At 44.0% G+C, this 22,913-nt stretch overlaps 1 protein-coding gene across 1 annotated transcript; it reads right to left on the bottom strand.

Annotated features, from left to right (window-relative positions):
* Window positions 1-502: 502 nt before the first annotated feature.
* On the bottom strand, window positions 503-1,395 carry LOC125508243 (thioredoxin M-type, chloroplastic). Its single transcript, XM_048672872.1, has 2 exons — window positions 1,076-1,395; window positions 503-987 (listed from the first exon to the last, which is right to left on the bottom strand). The coding sequence occupies exons 1-2, from the start codon at window positions 1,281-1,283 to the stop codon at window positions 668-670; spliced, it is 528 nt and encodes a 175-aa protein (XP_048528829.1). The 5' UTR covers window positions 1,284-1,395; the 3' UTR covers window positions 503-667.
* Between the last annotated feature and the right edge of the window lie 21,518 nt (window positions 1,396-22,913).

Here is a 22,913-nt window from a genome sequence, read left to right as displayed (position 1 = left end):
TCGGTGTCATGCCTTTATGCTTGTTCGGCCCTCAGATGATCAACTATAGGCCTCGGTTTTATTCTAACAAACCCCTACTTGCAGCTAAGCAACTGCCAAAAAGCTTCTATGTGGAAATTGTGATGTTCGGTTGCTGGAATGTTTGGACCCAAAGAAATGGCAGAATTTTTAGAGTCCAGCAATAATCAATTCAAGCCTGGAAATATTAGCTCAAGCAGGATCTCAAGTTATTGAAATTCAAAATAAAAGAGAAGCATGTTCATGCCTTTAGCCGGTGGATAGATAGTAATCTTTAAACCATGTTTTTCTTCCCTAGAGCAGGCATTGGGACATTTCTTTTTCATTTCTAGAGCCGTCCCGTTGTATTCTTTTCTTGAACTATTGTTCTATGTTTTGCGGATCAAACAAAATAATTACTTGCTCTTATATATATCAGTATCTTTTTTCCTTTGCTACAGAAAGGATGTCAACACAGATTTACGAACATGCATGTATACTGACGTGCGCCCGAATAAATCAGTTTTGATTTGCATCTGAATTAAGAGTAGTACAAGTCACGACTGATCGGTGGATCGTATACGTGCATCATATACATACATATATGCTGTCTGGCGAACAGAACAGTAATGTGTGCGTCCTCGATTAATCGGTAATGAAGAATGATTAATTAGCTGCCGATGTACTTGTCGATGATGGTGCAGAGGGTGGTCTTCGGGACGGCGCCGATGACGCTCTCCTTCTTCTCGCCGTCCTTGAACATGAGCACGGTGGGGATGCTCCGGATGCCGTAGGTGGATGCGATGTTTGGGCAGTCGTCCGTGTTCACTTTGCAGCACTTGATCTTCCCCACGTAGTCCTTTGCCAGTTCGTCGATCACCGGGGCAATCATCCGGCACGGCCCGCACCACGGCGCCCAGAACTCCACCAGCACCGGCGACTCGCACGCGATCACCATGTTATCCCAATTCTTCTCGTCAGCCACAATCACTGCATGCGCCATTATTAAGACTATTCTCAGCATCTGCTCCTTTATTGTTCACCGAGCCTAGAGAGAGGGGTAAGGGCAGCGATGTACCTTCGTCGACGACGTTCTTGCACTTGCAGACGAAGCGAGACGGCCGCCGTGCCGCCACCAGAGCGGACTTGTATGGGGACGGCGAGACGACGGCGGGGGCGGCGGTCCTTGGCCGGGATGGCGCGTAGCTTCCACTGCTAAGCCGTTCCCTGATGCCAGCCTGGGGCGCGTGCAGGGCCCAGCCTCTGAGGCATGTCTCCAAGGCCATTGCTGGTCACGGAGACGGAGGGAGAAACAAAGAGAAAAAAGAAGCAGGTTCCTGTGCCAGTACGCCAGAGAGGAGAGGGAAAAAGATGTGAATGGTGTAGTGTGTGAGGGAAGAGGATAGGATTTGTCTGTCTCTGCCATAGGATAACTCGGAAGAGGTTTAGGGGACATTGTGAGGTGGCGCGACTGGCGAGAGGCTCCTCCTCCGCATGTGGATGAGGTGATTTTGCTCTGTTGATCTTTTTTTCTGGGGTTCGTGTGTCTGCCTTCCGCTAGGGATACTTGGATTATAAGAACCATGTTTGTTTTTGTGTTTGCTAAATGTTTATTTTTTATGCCCTGTACTGTAGACAAAATAAGAAATATTTACAAATAAAAAATAAATATAAAAGTAAAAAGGAGTAAAAAATACAATTATCCAGTCTCCTCTCTTGGCCAACGCACCGTGGTAATAATCAAAGCTGATTTAAGTTAGTTGAAGTCCAAGTGTGAATATGAATTGCCTTGGGATGTTTCAATCTAAGAGCATCTTCAATAGCATGTGTATATTTGGATGTCTATATATTCATATAGACAATGGTCTAAAAAGATTTCCTCATATACACGTTCAGTTTTGTATCAGAACGTCTATATACAGGGACCATGACAGGTGGGCCGTCGCTGGGGAGAGGAAGAAATTATGACTGCAGCTGAGTTTAGACAACGCCTTCACATTGTCTAGGCATGGACATTGTTGAGGTCGATTTAGAGGATGTGTATATTTGGACGACCATATAGACAAGCTGTTGGACGCCTGTTTTGGGCTCACGTCGTAGAAAACGAGTATAGACATCCATATAGACAAGCTATTGGAGATGCTCTAAGACGAGATAACTTCACATCTTCTTTGAGGCGATACATGCAACTGATATTCTGAGTAGCATTTCTGAAGATCTATCTCTCCTTTCTGTCCATGCGCTCCAACCTCTCATTATGATGATGTCCATATCAATATCACTAAAAAGTTCCGGTATGGTCAATTGTATTTCATCAAAGACAGAAATACCTTTGTGCTTATTTGGAATGATGGTATGCAAGCAGTGATGTAGCGTAGGAACCTAGGTGGCCTGGTCTTTCACAACTTGGAGGGGAAATCAAGAGGAACACACAAATCACAAGAGGGGACACTCAGACGGAAGTCCAAATCACACGTCCACTAGATATGCAAACACATGAGGTCCACAAGAATATAAGGTGAACAAGGGAAAAGAGAAGCAAGGGTTGTTCTTCCCAAATCGTATGGAGATGGGGCTTGATGGTCTCAAGAGATTCTCCTCCCATAGGAGGTATTATTGACCCTATGATGGGGATCCTTCTCCCTTAGGACGCCTTGGTAATCTTGAGATATTATTCTTCCTTGGAAGGGCCTCATCCTTTAGGAGGAGGTACAAGGAGGAAAGCTTTCTCTATTTAGTTCAATATACTTTGCTAACCCAAGAAATGAGGTGGGGGTCATCTAATTAATGGTAGTACATTTGGGATGAAGGGATAGATGGCCACTTGGGATGAATTGCACGCAGGCATGGTTGGCCAATCTGGTAGCTCCCAGATTGTCTGAGCATTGGCCGGATGATCGGGGTAGTTACCCGGATGGTACGGCTTCCTGGGAAGTCTTCGGGTGTACTTCTTTAGCCCTATACAGATGCTCGAGACGGTAGCCGGATGTCAAGCTGATGCCCGGATCATCCAGGTTGCTGTCTGAATCGTTCAACCGAGGCCCAGTTGCCCAGCCCGGACACTTGTCCAGAAAACCATCTCGTTCGGCTTTACCCGGATCATCTGGCCAGGAGTCCGGACGTCCGGGTAAGTGCAAGTGCTGACACTTCTTCCATTATCTTCCTCACTTCACTTCCATCCAAGCTTGGCCTTAGCCCTTGGCTTCTCCATCATTGTTTCCTTGGTACCTAAGCATGCAAAGGGTCTCTGCTTAAGGTAGTAGAGATGGCTCATAGGTATGCACAGGGAGATCAAAAAGGAGGGCGGTAACCTTGGTTTCGATGGCTCTTGCACGGGTTCTAGTCATTGGTCCACTTGGCGCTTCGAGCGATGGTGGTGTATCCATGGGGATGACCGTAGGGTGCTCCACACCATGTCCTAACTCCCCCCGGATCATGTTCTTCATCACCATGGTAAGGTGCCAAGTCGCTGTAGTTGAATGTGTCGCTCACATTGTACTTGTCGAGTGGTATGTCGATCTTGTAGGCATTGTCTTTGATGTATTATGACACCTTGAATGGACCAACACATGAGGTAAGATCTTGGACTTGCGTTTGTTGGGGAAGAAATCTTTGCAAACGTGCATCTCTACTAATCGTCGAGGTTGAATACAATTGGCTTCTTCATTGAATTGATCTTGGAGGCGAGCCTTGCACTACAAAAAAAGACACATCTGTGACATTTTGGGCCAAGCGAAAAAAAATATGTCATGCTTATGACACTTTTATGACGATAATTGTGACAAAAACACATATCATCATAGATGTGGTGGGGTCCTACTTTTATGACAAAAAATCATGACAGAAAATGGACTTTTCGTCCTGGGCGGGCCGGAGACGCAGCTGCATGACATTCTTTGGGCCGTCCATGACGGAAAAAATCATGGTAGAAGCGAGGGCGAGGAAAATATAGGGAGTTCCCAGTTACGGTGGGTGGTCGAGGCCGAGCTATGCACTGTGGTTTGCACGTTTCGCTTGTGTACGCGTGCGTGTGCGAGGCGTTAGCTAACTGAACCCGAGCGATCGCACGTTACTGAACCCGAGCGATCGATCCCTTGGCTATTAACTGAACCCGAGCGATTCATTCGCTGCTGACTGAACCCGAGCGATTCCTTCATTGCTGCTGCTAACTGAACTAAGCGATCGATCACTTCTGCTACTTACTGAAGCCGATCGAGCCCCCCGTACAAGATGTAGCCACCGGTGTTGAGTTGCCTCTCGATGAACAGTGACCGTTGCTACCATGCACGCGGTACGTAGAACGAGTCAAGACGTGGTGAGTCGAACCGATTGGTTGGCTATGGATGAACAGTTCCCAGTGGGTGTTGGATGAACAGGACCCTGTGGTAGTAGGCCGTTGCCGCTGGATGAATAGGACCCCGAGGAGGCCGCCACACCCCAGCCGGTTGGGGTGGATGAACAGGACCCCGTGGAGGCTATATGAATAGTAGCTGGTGGAGGCTGGATGAACAGTAGCCCGTGGAGGCTAGAGGAGGTCGATGGTGGATGAATAGTAGCTCATGGAGGCTGGAGCAATGTAGTAGACGGTGGATGAATAGGACCCCATTTCGACCGTCGGCACTCCCAAAAGTTTGTTTCCTCCATTTTGCAGTAAGCCACACCCCTCCCGATCAACAGGACCCCGTTTCGACCGTAGGCACTCGAACAGGAGTCTGTTTCCTTCGTTTTGCGGTACGCCAGACCCTTTCCGATGAATGGGACCCCGTTTCGACTGTATGCGGTTGAACAGAAGGCCCATTTCCTCCGTTCTGTTGTACGCCAGACCTCGTTTCAGCTGTATCGTCCAACCGGTTGGCTCCCGATGAACACAACGTATTCCGTTGCCTCCCGATGAACACAACGCATTCCGTTGCCTCTCGATGAAAACGACGCAGTTTCTCTGTTTTGGCCCAGCCGGTTAGCTTCCGATGAACAGGAAGTCGTTGCTGCTGTCCGTTGCCTCTCCATGTACACGAGCCCTGGCCATACATATGCGTGAGTACGCATTCGAAACCACGCCCGTATGTATGTACGTGGCCGTATTTTTTGGCATCTGGCTGTTCGTACGTGTGCACGGTTTTGGCTGGCTACCCGAACTGCTACCGCTCCTTACTCGGCCACGGTTCATCGTTGCAGACAGACCAATCAGCCGGTATGTACACAAACAACGGCACGTATGCTTCGACCGGGTGGGTCCCAGCTGTCAGGGAGGACAAGGAGGCACTTCCTTGCATGCGAATATATAGCTGGCGGGTCCCAGTGGTCAGGGGCGGAATCATATTTTTTTACCCGTAATAAGGAGGCACTTCCTTTAGTGCAAAGATGTCGGTGGTGGGTCCCTGTTGTTAGGGGCACGCATAAGAGGCACTTCCTTGCGAAGATATACGTGGTGGGTCCCAGCTTTCAGGAGGAGGAATAATTTTATTTTTGCATAATAAGCAGGCGGTTGCATGCGTGCGTCCGTGGACCTGGTGCGTCCCCACTATCAGGCTCTTCACATATAGTCCTTTTTCAATTACACTCATTTGTTGACCACGCCGCGCTGAGTGCACCAAGGCGGTGGACGGCGGCGAGGGCCCGGACGGCAATGAGCTGGTGATGGAAAGACATGGCAGTGGAGTCGCAGACGGAGAGGTGTACGAGGGTTAACTGGTTCTGGTGCGACGTGGTTCTATAGTCGGTGGAGAATAACATGAGGTGTGGAGGGGCGGAGGGATGGCTTGGCCGGAGGTGGGGTAGCGCTTCGTAGCGAAGCATGCTAAGCAGAGCTACTAGCAGCCGGAGGCGGGAGCAGGTGGTCCCGGTGGCACTGAAGGAAGAAGACGAGAGATTGAAGATGAATGTCGGCCGTTGGATGTAAATCATACGGCTATCAATGTCAGAATCATTTGTTGACTAAGTTGACAACGCCTTGCGTTGGCTTTGACCTATTGGCCCACATTTCAGCCTTCAAATTTTTTGCACATATTCAACCCATTTTTTTAGAATTTACAGTCCATTCACTGTGCTGGGTGAACAAATAATGTAGCGTCCATGCGGCCCATTTATTTTTTTTCTAAAAAAACAACATCCCATCTGCACTTTCTAGAAATACATGAATTTGGTGGCCTGGGTGAACAAATAATGTAGCATCCATGCGGCCTCGTTTTTTCTAGAAAAACTACAACCCATTTGCACTTTCTAGAAATACAATAATTTGCTGGCCTGGGTGAATAAATAATGCAGTGTCCATGCGGCCCATTTATTTTTTCCTAAAAATTACAGCGCATTTGCACTTTCTCGAAATATACGATTTTGCAAGGCTGGTTCTATTTATAATGTTGGGTTGGACGCATCAATATTATCCAAAAATAAATAGGGGCTAAGCATTTTGTTATAAATATATTTAAATAATAAGTGCTTTATTTACATTGGTCCTTAAATCTTAGCAAGCTTTTGTACACAATCACTTGTATTTTCGTTGACCTTAAGTAAAAAAAAGTAGGATTTTATTGTTAAACATTCATTTTTATAAGTTCATAATACATGAGATATTTTTTTATTATATATGTAAGTATATGTTAAATATATGATGATAATAACAATAATATATAATAACATATAAAACAATATAAATATATATATAATATTGTTAGAAGGGAAACATAAGTTGGACCTGGTGTACCTATTCTTATATAGAAAAATAGAGAAGACCTCTACGTTTTCTTAAAAAAATACATAAGTTGGGCTGTGGATATTTAAGAAAAAAATAAAACCTAGGATGGGAGGGCTATAGACCGGTCGATACATGACATACCTCAACAAATACAAATCGACATGTTGTGGGATGCACATGTTAAAAAAGAAAGCCTAGGCTGGGCAGCCCACATTCCAGCCGATACTTGTTGGCCCATTGATAATAAATGATATATGCCAGCTCCCCGATGACTAGCTTCATTATAAATTTATCTCCTTTAGTAACTACGTTGACAAACCAGTGGTTCCCAACGTCAGTATAGCATTAGGAGGAAGTATTTTTTCAATGAGGCACTTGCTTGCATACGGCCATTGACCTGGTAGGGCCATAGACGTGCTATAGTAGTGATAGATGCTGTGCCTAATTTTGAGCGAAAGTACTAGAGTAGCCCAGTGGCCAAGTTCCACTCGCCAACCGCTACTCCACCGGGTTCGATTCCACTTGATGCAGTGAAAGTATCCACAAATTTTTGCCTCTGCCTCTGACATGTAGGTGCCCATTGTCATCTATGCACACCACCTCCAACACACTCAACATTGTGTGGGCATTTTGAAAATAGCATATCTTTTTGACTGTGCATCATATGAAGATGTGTTATGCATGAATGTTGATCAGCATGATGTTAACTGGCTGGTAGTTCCATTTTCGACCATGAATAAACTTCCAACATGATGTTATCCTTGTTTGAAAAGGGCATGTTCACATAAATGCTCTGCCTCCGGAACTTGCAGTTTCTTATCTGAAACTGAAACTTGTAGTTTCTTCTTTGATAATCACATTGTCTGCACTTTTATATGAAACTATATTTTCTTAAAGTGCTAAAAATAGATCTCTAGAATTCATAAAATACTTCATATGCTCAATACTGCAAATCTGAAATTCAAAAGACATCCATATATGAAAGTACTCTCAAATCTGAAATGCAAAACACAATTCACAACTTGCAAATACTTACAACTCTAAGCTCCTCGAGAGGATGGCGGGGAAGCATCATCAGGCCAACTGTTCTTCTCCTCTTGCAGTTGGGTTCGGTCGACGAAGTCTCCACCGGCTTGCTCTGCCATGGCACCCTTACAAACGACACCGTGTAGATGCTCGATGCTTCAACCTCGGGTGGATGCTCCATCTTGGATCAATACAACCACCACTGCAGCCTCACGAACGGATCCGGTGAATCTATTTGCTCCATGGCCCAAAGGAGCAGCTCTATGTACTCCCGCGCGACTCCCTTTGGGTGTATCGCCTCTTTTTCGCTCTTTTCCAGATATTTGGCTATCACGTTCTCGACGCTAATTGCTCCGGGTTGTCAAACCAAGACTATATCTCCAACATCCTAGCTAGCTTCACAGGTTCGCCGCTTGCGAGCCACACGTATCGGTTGTACTCCTCCATCGATCTACTTCTCCATAGCACCTTCACTCGCCGGCGGTGGTTTTTGAATGGAAGAGGAGAGGAGAGACACTGGTTTTGGATTAGAATGGGAGAGGAGCGGCGGTGGTTTTGAAATGGAAGAGGAGAGGAGCGGCGCTGGTTTTGGATTGGAACAGGAAAGGAGTGGAGGTGGTTTTGAAATGTAAGAGGAGAGGAGCAACACTAGTTTTGGATTGGAACAAGAGAGGAGCGGCGGTGGTTTAATAGGAGAGGAGCAACACTAGGTTTGGATTGGAACAAGAGAGGAGCGGCGGTGGTTTAAGAGGAGAGGAGCGGCACTGGTCTTGGAAGTATTTTTTTGTTTTGCGTATTTTGGGTGAAGGTTTGACCATGTACTGTATTTGACAAGCAAAATGTGAATGCATATCATAAAAAATTGTATTGTTTGGTTCATGTCTAAATGTACTTTCAAATTATATTATTTTTGCAACGTATAACATATATTTTATTCGTGAAAATCATGGTCAAATATGACCCAGAATAGAAGGGAGACTAGTTAATGTGGGGTCACTTTCTTAATTGAAGGGTAAATTGATTTTGATTTTGATCCAGTCACAGCGCGCCAGCTCTGTCATCCAATCCTAAATCACTTCCGCACACTCCTCTCCCTCTTCTCCATTGCAATACCACCACCTCTCCTCTCCATCATCTCCATTCCAAAACCACCCCCTCTCCTCTCCATCTTCTCCATTGCAAAACCACCGTCTCACCTCTCCCTCTTCTCCATTGCAAGACCACCGTCTCTCCTCCCATCTTCCAAAGCTAGCACCACACCTCTCATAAGGACATCTATGGAGAGGATGTAGCAGCAAATCGGGCAGATCAACAGCGGCGACCAGGCAAAGTTAGCCAGGTTGAAGCAGATCCTTAATTGGTTTGACAACGAGTGGGAGATTTCGAGGACGGTGAGGGCCATGTGGATTTCAGAAAAGAGTACTCTCTAGAGAAGTGCCAATATAAGCTACTAGTATTTGATTAAAGGATTTTCTACCGAGAAAGATCCGTCCACAGAGAGCGCCACCCATCCCACTGGTGGTGGATGGCAATGCTTAGATGGAGCATGGTTGGTGTCGGTAATTTTCACTTGGCACCTCGCACTCTACATATATTCTGTTTCCATCCATACATTTGTGCAGTTCCACCAAAATGCAGCTGAATAACCCTGTTTGCACAGATAATGAAAAAGCATGATTACATTATAGTGGCACTAGTTGATGAAACATACACTAATAAATAGAAGAAACTTCATTTTCTTAATGGGAAAATATTGCAATAGTATCATAGTATGCCATGCTACGAGGGCGAGATGGGCCCTGCGACGCCTCATGCGGTAGGCCCCATACTGGAAATCGACCCAATTCTCCCCGATACACCTTCTACCAATGATGAACATCAGTGTACAATGGTAGTACAAGGAGGGGCCTTGAGACATTCCAATCTCTATTTTGTGCAGATCAACTTAAATTAAGAACCCTAGTTTGCAGAAAGACTTAAACATTAACAACGGGACTAGTTGATACATATACTAACAAAGAGAAGCACTTTCTTTATCTACATTGGAAATGAAATTATAGAGAGGACACTCACTCTATTTTAAATGTATTATTACTTCATTTTATCAGGGCTCTAGGGTCGAGCAGGTGGCAAGCGAGGTGTACCGTGTGTCACAAGGATGGAGGCCGGGGTGCTTAGACTGGGATGCTGAAGCTGGCTCTTTCAGTCCCTATCTTCCGCCCTGATGTTTCTGTGGTAGCATTTGGGTTGTAATGCAAACTTGGTCGACCTGGTGCTGCGTCCCCCTACCTGCCTAGCTTATGTGGTGAACTTGTCTCCTACTAGTACTCAGTCCGTTCTAGTAGTAGTTGCATAACTGCCCATTTACACCGAGATATTGTTGGATAATGGTTCTCTATGGTTGGGTTTCTTTAATGAAATTGGAGGAAACCACCTCTTTTGATATATAAAAAATATCAATGGCACTAGTGGTGCCAAAACATTGCCTCAAATTAATAGCATCACTAGATTAAGGTGCAAAATAATAACATTACTCCTTTATCAGTGCAGTGCCAAAACAGTAGCACAAGAGCAGAGTCAACATGCAAGATCTTTGGCAAATGGTCGGACCAAAAAGGAACATACCTCGTGATGGGAACCATTTCTACAGTCAATGCCATCATAGAAGGGATGACACCAGTCACCAACATGGATGATCCAATTCATGGGACCTTTTTGTGCAGTTCACCCAAAATGAAGCAATGTTTGCATCATGCAGTTAGCAAGTACTTGGTCCAACGAGATAGCAGCTTCTTCTTCACTAGTTGCAATAAAATTGAGCAACATCAAGGTTGGTCGTGAAGCTTGTGGAATGTTCAACTATAATTTGGATATCATTTTGTGCAGCAAGGTTGGAAAAAGTGGTAGGCATAAGCGAGGTGGTTCGCCTTCGCCTAGTGCCTAGGCGGTGCTTAAGCGCCCTAGGCGCAGCCTAGGCAATTTGTTTACTATTAGGGTGTATATGTGGTTATTATATGTGTACTTTATTAATTTAGGGCATATAAGAATGTTAACTACCAGCTACTACAATTGGAATATGGCCCTTTTGGCACATCAGTGCAATATGGCATGATTTCTCGCTTGGGTAGACAATTTCTTACTTGCTATGCCTAGACTTCTACTTATGCCCTAGGCGAGGCGTTTGGCCATTTCCTAGCTCCTAGGCGTGCCTGAGAGCCTCCTAGGCACTGCCTTTTGCAACAAAGAGTTCAACTAAGATCAAGCGTGAAATGTATATCTCTGTCTGCACAAAAAGTTGGAAAGGAGGGTGACTAACAAGTGATGAAACATACATCAAACGAGAAGAAGCATGTTCCTTATCTGAATGGTGATCCTACAAGGACAATATCAATTTCTAAAGCAGCAGCATTGCTAGATATTAGTGTGGGTGTTACGATTAACTATGAAAACCATTCAATACGACATTACTTTAATGGTGCCATTGCTTCATTTTACTAGCAACATTACATTGACAGTTGCTAAAGAGTTGGTATTTGGGCACGGGAGAGTAGGCGGACCAGGACAGTTGCATTTCTAATGAAAAGGAGCAGCTTATCTTAATGGGAAATTTAACAGGACATGAAAAACAGTGCCATTGATTCATATTACTGGAGGCATTACATTGAAAACAACAGTAGTTTAACGTGTCCTTACTTTTAACAGTGGGACTACTACATTTTACCAGTGGCATTACATAAGAGGGGCTCGGGGCAACAAACATCAGAACAGGATATCTGGGTTGGTCCCATTTTTGTTCGGTATAGCCACCTTATACTATGTGAGGCTAGCAAATCTAGTGCTGGACATACTCTGTTGACTTGTCCCCCAGTCCCCACTTTCTTTCCTTTTCATCCAAAAGATCGGTTTATATTGAGTTTGTACCGTGTTTCCCTTTATTTCCCTATTAGACCAAGAGACCAGTTGGATAGCCAGTCTCTACTACTTTTCGCCCCCATTATTTCCTCATTCGACAAAGTCCTAGATTCAGGTAACAAATCTTCCCCCCAACCCCCACCCCCTTTCTTCCCTATTTGAACCAAGCAGTACTAGCTTCAACTGCATGAAGTAGTTTTACCTCTTAACAGTAAAAATTTAGGTGGCTTTCGAACAGCCGATCGATTCTATCTACGAGGGGGCCTGAGAAATAGTAAAAGATACAAATGCAGCGACGTGAGGAGATGGGGCAGTAGAGTAAGTGATAGAGGCAAAGGTATCCCGTCTTTCGATGAGATGGTGGCTATCATTTTGGAGGAAGTCGACTTGGACGATCCGACTACGAACGTGCGAGGACGTCGCGCCTTAGCAATCGCTAAACCAACTCCGAGAGGTTATTGACCACGCCGAAGCACGATCAACCTGGCCACGAAGGTCTATTTCCTGCAGGCAAACGAAGAACATGCAAGAAACTAAGATTGCAATCTGGATATTGCGAATATAAGATGAAATCTTTATTGATCAAGGTGGGGTTCCGTGACGCCTTTGTCTGGTCATTGAACACAAACAAAGTACGCGAAGTTGCAGCTATGGCGAACTTTAGTCTAAACAAAACCCAAAGTCTAAACGACGCCCTAAGGGCTGTATATATGGAGGAAGGGGGGAATTTCCTGGCCCTTGGAGGAGGGGTCCGAAACCAACCCTAACTCTTGTTTCCCCACACATACAGACTCTAAAAATAGCCTATACTTAAGTATTTAGAAAATACATGGGCCTGGCTCAATAATAAGGTGACGCAGCACCTAGAATAGCCTCTGGATGAAATTTATGAAGTGGCATCTTGTATATTTCGTCCAAGCCTTCATGCACTCCCTATGGTGGCTCCAAAATCCTGAAATCATCACTTGTAACTCCGTTCTTGAGCCCCTTGCGCATGCCATCATCTCCATGCTTGAACTTGCTCCAAGGTTCATCTTTCTTGTCCAAACTAGGCCCTTTATTTGTAAGAAAAACAAATGTATCCAATTTAGGCAGCATCATATTCTCATGAACATTAGAATCGTTACCAAGAAAAGAAAGTACCTGATAATTCAACTGGAGTGCGTGAGCTCTAGTAATTGGTCCAGTATGTATAGTAGCGGGGGCTGTGGGTGTAACAATGTTGTTGATGTCCTCATTATCCTCCCCTTCTTGAAATGAAGTCATCCTCGACGAAAGCTCATCCTCCTCACCCAAATAAGGCTTCAAATCTGGAATGTTAAAAGTGGGACTAACCCCAAAATCTGCAGGAGCTCAAGTTTATATGCATTATCATTTATTTTCTCTAACACCTTAAAAGGACCAGCAACACGTGGCATTAGCTTTGATTTGCGCAAATTAGGAAATCTATCCTTACGCAAATGTAACCAAATAAGATCTCCAGGTGCAAGCACAACATGTTTTTTACCCTTATCTCCAGCAAGTTTATATTTAGCATTCATACGCTCAATGTTTTCCTTAGTTAACTCATGCATTTTTAATATCAATTCAACACGTTCTTTAGCATCAAAATTATCCTTCTTTGAAGATGGAAGAGGCAACAGATCAATAGGTGCACGAGGTAGGAAACCATACCCAATTTCAAAAGGGCACATCTTAGTAGTAGAATGCAATGAACGATTATAAGCAAATTCAATATGAGGCAAGCATTCTTCCCACATTTTCTTATTATTCTTCAAAACAGCCCTAAGCATAGTAGACAATGTTCTATTGACTACTTCAGTTTGTCCATCAGTTTGGGGGTGACAAGTAGTACTAAAAAGCAGTTTAGTCCCCAATTTAGCCCATAAACATCTCCAAAAGTGGCTAAGAAATTTAGTATCACGATCTGAAACAATAGTATTTGACACACCATGCAAGCGAATAATTTCATGAAAGAACAAATCAGCAACATGAACAACATCATCGCTTTTATGACATGGTATAAAGTGTGCCATTTTCGAGAACCTATCCACGACAACAAATATGCTATCCCTCCCCTTCTTTGTTCGAGGTAAACGTAAAATAAAGTCCATAGATATATCCTCCCAAGGAACACTAGGTACATGCAAAGGCATATATAAACCATGAGGATTTAGTCGTGACTTAGCTTTTTGACATGTAGTGCAGCGAGCAACAAAACGCTCAACATCATGTCTCATCTTTGGCCAAAAGAAATGTGTAGCAAGTATATCCTCCATCTTCTTCATGCCAAAGTGTCCCATTAATCCTCCTCCATGCGCCTCCTGCAACAACAAAAGATGAACAGAGCTAGCTGGAATGCATAGCTTGTTAGTCAAAACACAAATCCATCATTAATGACGAACTTGTTCCACGTTCTTCCTTCTTTACAATTCTGCATTACATCTTTAAAATCAGCATCATGCACATATTGATCTTTGATGGTCTCCAAACCAAATATTTTGAAGTCAAGTTGTGAAAGCATAGTATAGCGACGAGACAATGCATCAACAATAACATTTTCTTTACCCCTCTTATGTTTAATGACATAAGGGAAAGTCTCAATGAATTCAACCCATTTAGCATGTCTACGATTCAGTTTAGCTTGACTTTTAATATGTTTCAAAGATTCATGATCAGAATATATAACAAATTCTTTGGGCCATAAATAATGTTGCCTTGTTTCTAAAGTCCGAACAAGAGCATATAATTCTTTATCATAAGTAGAATAATTCAGACTAGGCCCACTCAATTTTTTAGAAAAGTATGCAACAGGTTTGCCATCTTGTAATAACACACCTCCTAATCCAATTCCACTAGCATCATATTCAAGCTCAAAAGTCTTATTAAAATCAGGAAGTTGGAGTAAAGGAGCATGTGTCAACTTATCTTTCAATACCGTGAAGGCTTCTTCTTGTGCGGTACCCCAAACAAAAGGCACATCCTTCTTTGTAAGCTCATTGAGAGGTGCAGCAATTGTGCTGAAATCTCTCACAAAACGCCTATAGAATCCAGCGAGGCCAAGATAACTCCTCACTTGTGCTGTGGAGTAACAACATAGCCAAGAAAATATACTTGTTCGGTGCAAAAGGTGCACTTTCCAAGGTTACCAAACAAACGTGCATCACATAGAGCAATAAAAATAGCACGTAAATGTTCCAAATGTTCCTCCAAAGATTTTCTATAAATCAATATGTCATCAAAGTAAACTACCACAAATCATCCAATGAAAGCACGTAAAACTTCGTTCATTAATCTCATGAAAGTACTAGGTGCATTAGTTAACCCAAAAGGCATGACTAACCACTCATATAATCCAAACTTAGTTTTAAATGCTGTTTTCCATTCATCTCCCAATTTCATACGAATTTGATGGTATCCACTACGCAAATCAACTTTGGAGAATATTGTAGAGCCACTCAATTCATCAAGCATGTCGCCTAGCCTAGGAATAGGATGACGATAATGAATAGTAATATTATTAATGCCTCTACAATCAACGCACATACGCGACGTACCATCCTTTTTCGTCACTAAAATGACAGGAACATCACATGGACTAAGGGATTCACGTATATAACCTTTGTCGAGCAGTTCTTGTACTTGATGCATAATCTCCTTCATCTCCTCTAGATTTGTACGGTATGGTGCACGGTTGGGTAATGATGCACCGGTAATTAAGTCAATTTGATGCTCAATCCCTCGAATAGGTGGTAATCCCGGTGGCACGTCTTGTGGAAAGACGTCAGCGAACTCCTGCAAAATGGTAGTGACAGCGGAGGCAAAGAGGAAGGCACGTCCTTGAATGAAATAATGCCTCTTTGCACACAAAAGCATAGCAAACATATTTGCTGAAATCTAGATCATCAATATCAAATTTGGTGGCAAGTAAACATGCACTTTTCAATTTAATTTCAGAAGCAACACTAGATGGTTTATTATTAGGCTTCATTTGTTGCTCAAATTCTTTTGCCACAATCTGATTTTCACTCTTATTTTTCTCCTGTTTTACTTTATTAGCTCTATTAATATCATCTTTCAAAATGGAATCAGGAGTCATAGGAAGCAACGTAATATTTTTATCCTTATGAACAAGTGTATACTGATTGTTTCTATCATGGTGTACAGAATTTTTATCAAATTGCCATGGTCTAACAAGTAACAAGGAACATGCTTGCATAGGTACCACATCACAATCAACATAATCAGCATATGTAGAGATACTAAAATGCACACGAACAGTACGTGTTACCTTAACCTTGCCGCTGTTCGTGAACCATTGGATGTAGTAAGGATGTGGATGTGGTCTTGTGGTGAGAGATAGCTTCTCCACCATCTCCATGCTAGCCAAGTTATTGCAGCTCCCTCCATCTATAATGACGCGAACAGAATGTTCCTTCACAACTCCCTTTGTATGGAACAAATTATGCCTCTGATTTTTCTCAGCTTGTGTAACCTGCACACTCAAAACACGTTAAGCAACTAAACATTCATACTTGTCAGCATCTTCAGCAGCCATGTATTGCGTCTCATGATCAGAATCATCTCCACCGTGTTCTTCATGTGTAATAAGATCCAAAGTCTCCTCATCATAGTCACTACGGACTCATACCCACCATCCTCAGTAGCAATCATCACACACTGTGATTTGCATTCTCTCGCAAAATGCCCTCTTCCCTTACAACGACGACAAATAATATCACTTATGTGCCCTGTTGATGCCATGGAAGAAGAAGAGCTCTGCACAGGCACGACAAGTGTGCTCTTGGCAGATAGTGGTGGTTGTGCTTGCTTTCTTGTATCACGGCTGGAGGTGGCACCTGATGGAGGTGCTGGTGTAGTGGAAGTAGAGGATGCACGTGGTGTCCATGATGAAGATCGACCTGCAAAAAAGTTAGTTCACGCCAATGCATGTCGATCCTGCTGTTCACGTTCAGCTTTACAAGCAAGATGGAATAAACAGTGATATTAGTATACTCCTTATACTCTAGAATGGTCTAAATCTCTCTATTTAATCCACCCATAAAACATGCAAGCATAGCTTCATTCTACTCAACAATACCACATCTAATCATGCCAGTTTGTAATTCATGATAATATTCTTCTACAAAAAATTTCCTTGTCTTAAACGCTGTAATTTTTGAAGTAATTCACGTTGATAATATGGTGGAACCCAACGAGTATGCATAGCAGTTTTCAAAGCAGCCCAAGTAGCTGGAATAGGATATAATCTACAATGTTCAGGCCACCAAACACATGCAAAGCTAGTGAAAGCACAAACATCAGCAGGAACATGTCTCTCCTCGGGATATTGTAAACATGTAAATCGTTGTTCAGTTTCTCACTCCCAAGTAAGATATATATCAGGAACATATCTACCCTCAAATGGTGGAATATTCAATTTCAGTTTAGGGAGATGGTCATGATCTCGTACCCAGCCCTACCATTGCCATTATTTCCATGTGGACGACCTGGTGGTTGTGGTGCTGGTGGTTGCACGTAGTTATGATTTTGATCAACCTCATCCTCGTAATCTCCCACAAAATCATCCTCCTCCGCATCAGCAGTAGGAGCCACAGAAGTATCAACAGCAGCACCAATAGTTTGGGTTGTTGTTGTTGTTGTTGTTGTTGTTGTTGTTGTTGTTGTTGTTGTTGTCGTTGTCGTTGTCGTTGTTGTTGTTGTTGTTGTTGTTGTTGTCGTTGTCGTTGTCGTTGTCGTTGTTGTTGTTGTCGTTGTTGTTGTTGTTGTTGTTGTTGTTGTTGTTGTTGTTGTTGTTGTTGTTGTCGTCGTTGTCGTCATTGTTGTTGTCATCGTCGTCGTCGTCGTCGTCGTTGTTGTTGTTGTTGTTGTTGTTGTTGTTGTTGTTGTTTGTTATTGTTGTTGTTGTCGTTGTTGTTGTTGTTGTTGTTGTTGTTGTTTTTGTTGTTGTTGTTGTTGTTGTTGTTGTTATTGTTGTTGTTGTTGTTGTTGTCGTCGTGGTCGTCGTCGTCATTGTTGTTGTTGTTGTTGTTGTTGTTGTTGTTGTCGTTGTCGTTGTTGTTGTTGTTGTTGTCGTTGTCGTTGTTGTTGTTGTTGTTGTTGTTGTTGTTGTTGTTGTTGTTGTCGTCGTCGTTGTCGTCATTGTTGTTGTCATCGTCGTCGTCGTCGTCGTCGTCGTTGTTGTTGTTGTTGTTGTTGTTGTTGTTTGTTATTGTTGTTGTTGTCGTTGTCGTTGTGGTTGTTGTTGTTGTTGTTGTTGTTGTTGTTGTTGTTGTTGTTGTTGTTGTTGTTGTTGTTGTTGTTGTTGTTGTTGTCGTCGTCGTCGTCGTCGTCGTCGTCGTCGTCGTCGTCGTCGTCGTCGTTGTTGTTGTTGTTGTTGTTGTTGTTGTTGTAGTAGTAGTAGTAGTAGTAGTAGTTGTAGAGGTGCGTTAGGTGCAGCGGGCGGTGGAAGACGCGCGAGCAATTCATTAAACTTGTTATCGAGCTTTGTTTTGAACGCCTTCTCAATGCCATCTATCTTCTCCATGGCCTCCTCAGATCTATTTAGCACATGTTCTACCCGTCCACTCATCATTTGCTGAAACTTATCATGTAACTCTTTGTTTGTCATGTTCTCCCAGTCAGTCTCGTCGGCTTGTGATCCTGCCATGGTTAGCAGCAATAGAAACAGACAAGAATATGATCCTATAGACTACTAGGAAGTGGTGGTGATGGTGTGGTGGACAGTCACAAATCCGTCAAGCGAATCTCAAATCCTTACGAGTTCTTACCAAGCAGCAGGTGGTGATCAGCAACTGTTGTAGTAAAAACTCTCAAAGCTTGGATAGAGCGATTACCAGGGAGAGCCAAACGCACGACGTAGATGTATGTGGAGCTGGGAAGGCTTATAATATGGTAGCAAAAATGGTCAGCAATAATCAATTCAGAGATGCAAAGTTGAATAAACGCTCAATGACGATATTGTACTAGTCCTAGGCTAGACCATGCTAGAGACGCGAGCCTAGAACACTAACAATCACGGCGCTGCACGTAAAAAAGGGAAAAGCACACTATGGAACTTTTTTTCGCTCTGTTTTTTTGGCGCTCCTTTTTTTTGGCGCTCTTGTTTTTTGCGAAAAATCGCTATAATGGCGATTGTCTCAAAACTCTTCCCTTGTCAAACTGACAGGATGGGCACAATTTTTTTTTTGACTTTTTTTGGAAATCAGGGCAGCGACGACGAAAATGTGCGACAAAAAATCACTATGATGGCGAGTGTCTCAAAATGCTTCGTGGGACCTAAAAATAGGATAGGGAAAAAATATTTTTGGTTGCCAAAAGTTTGGCCTAAAAACTGCCCGGGGGTCTCCAGACTCTTTTTTTAGACATACTCAGGCAAGGAAACACAGAACAAAAAGTAGATGGATCTCAGAAACAAACCTAATATGAAAAGAACTCGGATTGGCGGTGGACAGGCAGATGTATATGTGGACTCGGATTGGTGGTGGACAGGCAGATATATATGTGGACTCGGATTGGTGGTGGACAGGCGGATGTATATGTGGACTCGGATTGGTGGTGGACAGGCGGATGTATATGGCAGCGGTAAGGAATATGTTGGTGGTGGTGGTATGTGGTAGGAACGATGACGATGGTGCGGCGGCGGCGTGACAACTTGTGAACAGAACTCAAAACTCTAAAGGAAACTAGATGCTAAGACCAGCAACTAGACACGACGATGCAACCGCAAATTCAACAATGCAAAATCCTAAAAAGATTATGCAAAGGCTCAGATTGGTTCGGATATGATGACCTAACCATATTTTTTTTGGCTTTTTCGTGGACTGTAGGTATGAAGAACAGACTCGATCTAAACTATGAAAAACTGTAAAATCTCACCGAGCAACCTAGAAATCTGATACCACTTGATAGAGGCAAAGGTGTCCCGTCTTTCGATTAAATGGTGGCTATCGTTTTGGAGGAAGTCGACTTTGACGATCTGACTACGAACGTGCGAGGACGTAGCGCCTTAGCAATCGCTAAACCAACTCCGAGAGGTTATTGACCATGCCGGAGCACGATCAACCTGACCACGAAGGTCTGTTTCCTGCAGGCAAACAAAGAACAAGTAAGAAACTAAGATTGCAATCTGGATATTGCGAATATAAGATGAAAGGTTTATTGATCAAGGTAGGGTTCTGTGACGCCTTTGTCTAGTTGTTGAACACAAACAAAGTACGCGAAGTTGCAGCTATGGCGAACTTTAATCTAAACAAAACCCAAAGTCTAAACGACGCCCTAAGGGCTGTATATATGGAGGAAGAGGGGGAATTTCATGGCCCTTGGAGGAGTGGTCCGAAACCAACCGTAACTCTTGTTTCCCCACACATACGGACTCTAAAAACAGCCTATACTTAAGTATTTCGAAAATACATGGGCCTGGCCCAATAATAAGGTGACACAACACCTAGAATAGCCTCTGGACGAAATTTATGAAGTGGCATCTTGTATATTTCGTCCAAGGCTTCATGCACTCCTTATGGTGGCTTCAAAGTCCTGAAATCATCACTTGTAACTCCGTTCTTGAGCCCCTTGCGCATGCCATCATCTCCATGCTTGAACTTGCTCCAAGGTTCATGTTTCTTGTCCAAACTAGGCCCTTCATTTGTAAGCAAAACAAATGTATCCAATTTAGGAAACATCATATTCTCATGAACATTAGAATCGTTAACAAGAAACGGAAGTACCTGATAATTCAATTGGCATGCGTGAGCTCTAGTAATTGGTCCAGTATGTATTGCAGCGGGGGCTGTGGGTGTAACAATGGTATTGATGTCCTCATCAGTAAGACCGGTTTCAAAGGAAGTTATACCTGAGGGTCGCCGGGATGTCGCTAGGTAGGCGGCGGGAAGCCGGATCTGCCCACACTACGTCAGCGACGAAGAAGGGTTCGGAGGTCCTCCCTAGCCGACGCTGCGTGGGGAGAGAACGGCAAGGCACGCTGATCGGGACGGTTCGACAGTGGGTAAGAGCCGTCGCCAAGGATGACTGCATGAACATTGCACTTTCTCACCTTCCCCAGCGGAGGGGATCCGGCCGGATATGTGACCAGCGATGAGCAGAGAGAGTGTGGCCACCGTTGTCGTGTTTAATCTGGAGAGGACTAGAGAGTGTGAAGAGAGCAACACTAGCAAGAAAGCGCGGGGGCTCCTGCCTATATAGTGGAGTGGTTTTCTTTTATCTACCGGTGCCAGCTTCACCTCGTCAATGATTGTCGAGAAGTATTCGTGCACGTGCCCTAGAGGCGCAGTTGTCGTCATTTTAATCTGAAGCACCGGATTAACATATAGCACAAAAAAATGCCACATGAAAAGAAACCATAACCTCACTGCTCCAAGGAGACAACATGAATCCCGCCAGACAAACTAGACGAGGATCAAAGCTCAAATTAAAGACAAACTCGTAGAAAAGGGGTCAATTGATAGATTTCCTAATTAACTTGGCCAGCTTGACCTATATGGCAGTCGAGTAGTCTTCGTGCTTGTGGCCCCAATGACTAGCGCCTTGGAGGAACACAGTTGTCGCTGTTTAACCCTCACAGTGATCCGAAGCATATGACACCTACGATTGCAAGATGACAAAAAACCTTATTTTTAGATCTCTCATCAGAACTACAGCCCTGTACAACACAGCCTGCACGATATGTAGACGATAGCTAATCTAGTTGTCTACTAGAGTCTAGTCACATGCATGGACGAACTGATCTCCTGTGTCGTGCGAGGATCGTCCAGGCACCGACGTGTTTGCAACATTGCTCTAGTACTATCGCTCGTCTCTCTCTTCTATTAACTCAGCCGACTTGCGGGGACGGGGGAGTGTGCGTGTGGTTGGTTCTCAGTTGCAGTCCCACATGTGTGTGCAAACGCAATATGACACATGTTCCATTCGGAGAGCGGCATGCCAGATCGACTGACCGTCTGGGGTGTGACGCGAACGCGATGGGCGTGCTATATACATGTGTACCATCGTTTTCTTGAGGCTTTGCTCCATGGCACAATCCATGGATACAAAATTATATTTAAATGTTGAGGGCGGGGCTTTTCCCGCATGGTAGGCGGGGCAGTTCCGCCTAGTCGTTTCGACAGAGAGGCGAGAAGATGAGGGAGTAGGCTGCTGCAAACGTAGGGTTGCGTGATTTGACGGCTCGTTACTGCTGGACAGGTGGGGCCCTGCGATTTGACTTGCCATTATCATTATTACTGCGACGATACGACCGACATGAGTCTCCCGATTCCCGACCACCTCCATGGTATACATGTGCGAATTACTGTACTCCTTACTCCTTGGCAAATGCAATAATAAATACTACAAAGAAAGAGATAGAGAGAAGTAAAAAATACTCTTATAGCCAACCTTATACCTAACCTTGTTGTATGAGTGACTAAGTGATGACTATGTATGACATGCCAACATCAGATAGCCTAACGCACCTGGACGGAGGAAGTAGTTTTAGGCATGCGAGGTAGGAAAAAAATGCTCATTTATAGCCGTCTAAAATCTCCAAGGGCGCGACCGCGCGAGCGAGGCGACAGTCATGGTAGGCGCGACCATGATACGTGCTGCTGACATCCCTTGGAACTGAGATCGAACGGTCGCATGCTAAGTTGCTGAAAATTTGTAGAATAACCCTCCCGGATAGGATATTCACCCATAGGTTTAGAATCATGCCATGCAACTATTGGATCTTAGATCCAAGGGCTCTCGGAAGCCCGTGTCATGTGAGCATGGAAAGCTTCGTATCACCTGTAATTCTCCCGATGTTGACGTGCAAACACGCAGATGCATGAAGACATTTAATTTGGCGTCTAGTAGACATGACATCTAATTGGTCCCCCATAGTACTGCGCATGAAGCCATTTATCCACCGGCCAAGCCACTACCCTTCCGTTCGCACGGCCCACTCAGCATTTTGACAATCAGAAAACCGCTAGCAGTTCGCTCCTACTCGTCCTCGACTGTCCTTTAACATTACGACACTTCGCTCCTAGTTGTCCCGTCCTTTCATATTATAGCAGTTCCACTAATCCTAACCCTCCTCCCAAATCCATGGTGTCCCAAATCTCCATGATCGGCGGTGAGTACAAGGTTATAACCATCATCGGCGATGAGTTAGACGTCATCTACACATGTTCTTCCGCGACGGTGAAAGGATGCCTTGCTCGCTTCAGATGCATGTTCAAAAAATCAAATGGTGATGTGTGGGTCACTGGGCTAGATGTTGAGT

Source organism: Triticum urartu, chromosome 5, assembly GCF_003073215.2.
Source record: "Triticum urartu cultivar G1812 chromosome 5, Tu2.1, whole genome shotgun sequence".
In the NCBI taxonomy this organism is placed as follows: Eukaryota; Viridiplantae; Streptophyta; class Magnoliopsida; order Poales; family Poaceae; genus Triticum; species Triticum urartu.
This window is presented reverse-complemented; position numbering and strand designations above follow the sequence as displayed.